At 35.1% G+C, this 5,794-nt stretch overlaps 1 protein-coding gene across 1 annotated transcript; it reads right to left on the reverse strand.

The window, feature by feature from the left end:
* Positions 1-1,377: 1,377 nt before the first annotated feature.
* Positions 1,378-2,193, reverse strand: LOC145689232 (uncharacterized). Its single transcript, XM_081763370.1, has one exon. It carries the CDS (start codon positions 2,191-2,193, stop codon positions 1,378-1,380), a length of 816 nt encoding a protein of 271 aa, XP_081619496.1.
* Positions 2,194-5,794: the final 3,601 nt, after the last annotated feature.

Below are 5,794 nucleotides of genomic sequence, written 5' to 3' on the forward strand. Positions count from 1 at the left end.
TGAACCTGTAATTCGTTTTGAAAAGCGTGTCATAATAAAGCTGAAAAATATTTATCCTTACCTGATAAACACGCAGCAATGGAATGTATAATTGTACTTCTTCAGCTTCTGCTACTTCACGCAGCGCATCGAAACACGCAATTTTCAATACGCTAACCCAGGCTAAACTGTGGGTAGATTAGGGTTCAAGCCAGTAGCAGCTCAATACCATAATCTGAGGTAGTTCTGCACAGTTTGTTCTGTGAATATTGAATTTGCTCGTCACAGTAATTATAAAATATGCATACAGCAACCAGCATAAATTTTTGCACTCTTAATTCTTATAAATGATAATTATAATTGGAAATTAACAAATATGTATACAACTTTACTGTATCATGCAACCAAAACACTATTATTTTGATTATTGCGTGACAGTGGCGTATTTAGGATTTCCGAAATACGCCAGTGTTGGGTGTAAGAAACTTAAAAATACCATATTCATAAGAAATATGCTGTTTTTAGATACCATAAAAATTCCGGATTCACATAATGTCTACAGGCAGAAATGTTATTAATAGTACATAATTATAGATACCTTTCCTTATCGTTTGTAAATGAAGTCCATCCGACATGTCTTCTGCTGTGCGAAATGTTCTATTACTCTATCATTAAAGTTCGGTATGGTGGATATGAAATCACGCTCGATTGATAAGGCAGCCAAAGCATTGAGTCTTTCCTGGCACATTGTGCTTCTCAAAAATGTTTTAACTCTTTTAAAACTAGAGAAGCAACGTTCTGCTTCAGCTGTTGTCATTGGGGTAGTTAAAAGAATTTCCAAAAGTTTTATGGTTTCCTTATAATTGTTATACAAATTGTGTTTGTTCAGAAAATTTAAAAACTGTAAGGCACCTTGTATATTTCTAAACTCGACCCGGTCATAAATGACGCCCAACTCAGTTCGAAGACCTCTTTCTCTAAGTATGAGTATTGTGTCTCAGTTGCGCTTAATTTCATCACTGGGAAACTGTTGAACATACTGAAGAAAATTTTCTGAACACAAAAGTGATTGTGCGTCAAGATGACCGGTATATTGGAACCTACAGTTTGCTGTATTTATGATCACATCACACACTTCAATCGCTGCAATTCGACGAGAAATTATTGTATCTTCTCTTTGTCTTCTTTTTATTTCGTGAGGTGCAGATGTTGCCAAATTCTGTGCTTCTTCTAGTATTTCGGAAATGCTTCCTCTCAACTTTTGTACATTGCTCTCAAACGATTTAAGGGCATTCTCTAGGGTAACTGGGGCCAGCTTTCCTCTTTTGTAACTGATTGTATAATATGTCCACATGTAATATAATATGATGGAAAAATGTGAACCAGAATACAAATGTTTCACACTGCAATATTTTTTTCAATAGCTGATGCTTGATTTATCACTGTATGTTGACTAAGCTCTTTCCGAATTTCTTCCATGCACTCAATAAGTTCATTCCGGTATTCAAAAACATTTACTGTTCGAATATAGAAATTCCAACGAGTTGGAGCGGAACACAGTACTCTTCTTTTAACTATTCGATCCACTACAGCAACTCGTGAATGAGAGAAAAAGGCTGGAATGTCTTGTAAGTTAGGGGAAAATGTCCTAACCTCTGTATTTTGCGAACACACTTGCTGCATTATTAAATTTAACTGATCATAGCAGTGTACAAAGTGGGCTGATGGATATTCTGCCTTAACCTTTACTTGGACCCCGCCATGTTGTCCACTTATAACTGCAGCACCATCGTAGCACTGAGCAGTTACTTTGTGCGACGGTATAATCGTTTGGATTTCACTCAAAATAGTTTGAGCGAGGCTTTCACTGTCATGCTCTGAAGGCAATAGAAATCTCCGAAAACGTTCAACTGGAGTACCTTCTCTCACATATCTTAATGTCACTACCAGTTGAAATTGTGATGAACAATCTGAAGCTTCGTCAGAAATAAGTGCTACAAAACGTGCTTGCTCTATTTCACGTGTTATTTCTTCTCTAAACACTAATAGCATGCTATCTAGCAACTCATTTTGAATGATTTTGGAGGTTCGTTTAAAATTACTAGAGCCCTGTAAATGTTCCTTTAATGTTTGGTCTAAATCAGCGGTGAAATTTATCAGTCCACAAAATATTCCCGGATTGAAGGAATCCTCTGTCTCGTCATGCTCACGCATTGCGAGTTCAAAAACACCACAAAATTTTATGTAATTTATTTTATGAAGGTTGTATCTATTCCTGGTGACATTCTCGTTATGTTTCTGTATACTTGCCCAGTACGCAGAGTCAAGTTGTGAGCGTATATTGATTGTTCCTAAAAGCGACAAATATGTTTGATTGTTCAAATGAAGTTTCGAATTTCCGTGTTTCTTAATTTTTTCGGTGAGATGCACAGGATCTTTTATCCCTCCCTTTGACCATGCATAATTCCCACCGAAAAGAAGACAAGGAATACAGAAGAGCGCATTCGTGTTACCATATCCACATATCCAGTTATTTCTTATGTATATATCTGTGTTAAAACGCCTAATGTAAGTTTTGCCGCTATTGGTGCCGAAACTTCGAGTGTTAAATCAGGAAGAGCCCTCCATTTTTCCTTTGAAGCTTTTCTTCGTAAGTTAATGAAGAGAAAGGTTGTTGTAACAAATGTTCCACTGAAGTCATTCTAAGAATATTGTTTACCTTACAATATTTATCATAAATAATCCCCATCGAACACACAAACTCGCACAAAAAATAGCGTACAACACTTAAACACCTTTATCAAAAACAAGAGATGTTGCAGACAAACTTAGAGATTTCTCTCTTTAACCACTAGTTTTCCCCCCCACACAATCCTGGGCTGATCTTAGTGTAGCAATTTTAGAGGTTTATACTTCGAAAAGAAAAAAAATGCCCATACAAACCATAACGGTGGCGGAATGACGTAAAGCATGGAAATAGCTGTAAATTAATACTATATAAGTTTAGTCCTCGTTTTATTATAACTAGTAACAAAATATATATAAAACAACAAGTTAAATATGTAATATTCATGAAGTAATTTCCTTTGGCTGTAGTTCAGTTTCAATTCAATTTTAACTAGTTCAATTTCAAATTTCGCTTTACTAAGGTATAAAGTATTTTTCTTAGGTTATAGTTCAATTTCAAATTTAATTTCACTTTACTAAAGTTCCTTTCCATCGGTCCAATTAACAGCCATTATAGGTTACGTCAGTTGACGACCCGTTAGCACATGTTCGAACACGTATCACAAAATAATTTTTAAGTTGCCAAAAATCACTTTCATAGTGTTACTAGCACAAAAGAAACATATAAACACAAGACATATAATAATAAGTATTTTAAACACCAACAAATACAAGTTGTAGAACAGAGGACTAAGATACGTAATTTTAAATATATATCATGGCACAAATACGAAGTGAAATATTCCACGAGATTCTTTTTTTTTTCCTTTTTCGAATAGCCAAACGCATAGCCTAAAAATTAATTTCTACATATTAACCCAAACCTGTTTTCAACAATTTACATCGTTGTAGTTAATTTTTTACAGCCGAAAAGTAACTTAATTCATATTTCTTTTAAGGAGAGGAGAGCCCACTGTTCCTCAAGGTTTCAAATTACCGTCAGCAATGGCTGACGTTCCTTCCGCATCAAGCAAGAAGGTTTCTTAGTTCCGAGAATTGCCACTAGAGGCGGTTACATTACAAGTAGGAGTAAGCGTCCTCATTCTATAACCAAATCTTATACACTCTTTCTTTTATTATATTAAATACAATTTTATCCATTTGTGTGTCGATTACGTTACATAAAAATTCCCTGTCCCCGTTAAAATATATATGTATAAATACATATATATTTTTGACTACAGTAAGTTAATCGGCACATAAAGGACAATAAACTAAGACCATTGCCAGAAAACAAAATAATACATACAGTAAATCCAGCGACGACCACTTACACTTATGGACACATACAATAATTAGATGAAATTAAATACTGCGGTATTATGACAGGATAATACACTCTTTCACTTCTCACAAACACAAAGACACTGAACACTTTACTCCCAGATATCTGCAAAATACAAAAATAAGAAACACAAAATAACTGCGCAATAATTTACTATTACATTTCAAAATAATTTCTAACAAATTACATTTTATGTTTGGCTTGTAGAATTATAAGGTTTGACATGATTTACATTCCTTTTTACTATCCTTTTAGGATTAGCAACCTCTTGTAACCACAATGTGTTCAAATTGGGTTTACTCAGAACTTTAAAGGGACCTTCGAATAAGGGACTTAATTTAGGCGTAAAATGTTTAATAATTAAGGTCTTTTGGAACTTCTTTACTAAGACTATCTGATCTCTATGGTAATTTGGCAAATCTCTGGTTTTAGAGTAACATTTCTGTTTCCTCTGCCAAGATCGATCAATATTCTCTACAAGTTTCGCCATCTTCTCTTCTTTATCAGGAGTACCATCTAGTTCATCTAAATTTAATTCCCATAGAACATCCAAGGGTGAAGACAACTTAAGACCAAGATAGATCTCCGCCGGCTCAAATCCTGTTGATTCTGAGACACACGTGTTGAGCGTGTACTGTATTTTCTTGATGTATTGGGCCCAGTCTGATTGATGCTCATTAACATACGTTCTCAAAATATTTTTAATCGATCGAATCTGCCTTTCCGCCTGGTTGCTACTAGGTGAGTAAGGAGCTGTAGTTATGTCCTGAATACCAAGACTAAAAGATGTTGCTTCATGTAGAAACTTGGGAAGATCTGCGCGCGATCGTGGACGACCTTATTAGGGATTACCAAAAGAAAATAAAGGTTTTCTAACTTACTGCAAATAATCTTTGAACTTAAAGACCTTAATGGCTCTATCATAACAAACCTGGACGCAGCATCACAAACGATAAATAAATGCCGAAACGGTCCTGAGTTCGGGAAGGGCCCAGCGGTATCAAAATACCAGCAATGGTTAGGTCTAGTTGTTTTCCGGGAGTAATAAACACAATGTTTCTTCCTATTACCATCTTTACAAGTTTGACATCGCAAGCATCCCTGGACATACTTCCGAACATCAAGGAATAAATTTTTCCAACTGCATCGTAGGGCAATCTTGGCTGCAGTCCGAGAAAATCCGGTGTGACATCCGCCCACTTCATCTTCGTGAAAGAATTTCATAATTCTATGCTTCATAGCTTCTGGCACCAAAATCCTCCATCCTTGATTCTTGTGTCCTTTGGTTTTAACAAAAAGAATACCGTAATTTATTTTGTATTTATTAGCAAGTTGACCTTGTTTAACTTGTTCCATAATTCGCTTTATTTCTTGATCTTCACTTTGTAAATCCTTGAGAGGACGACTAAACACAGGTGCGTTCCAAAAATTAGCTAAAGATAAATTTACGGTTTGTCCTTTAAAGTCTTGAATTTCATGATATTGATCATCAAAATTATGAAATTCAACTCCATTGTTAACTCTAGACCAGAAATTTGCCAAAAAGTTTTGGGACGTCCTTAAATGAATAATTTTAAATTGAAATCGCGATATTTTTTCGATTAAAGTTCCATATTTTCTCATTCTTTTATAATTACGCAATAACCATGTTAAAGAAGAGTTATCAGAAAAAATAGTACAAGGTTTAATTAAATACATCTCAAATTTCTGAAGGGCCATACATAGGGATTTAAGTTCCAACTCAAAAATGTTTTTAGACCAATCTGACTCGGGAACAGCCTTAGAAAATAAAGCTACAGGTCG

Source organism: Thermobia domestica, chromosome 7 (assembly GCF_964235325.1).
Source record: "Thermobia domestica chromosome 7, izTheDome1.hap1.1, whole genome shotgun sequence".
NCBI lineage: Eukaryota > Metazoa > Arthropoda > Insecta > Zygentoma > Lepismatidae > Thermobia > Thermobia domestica.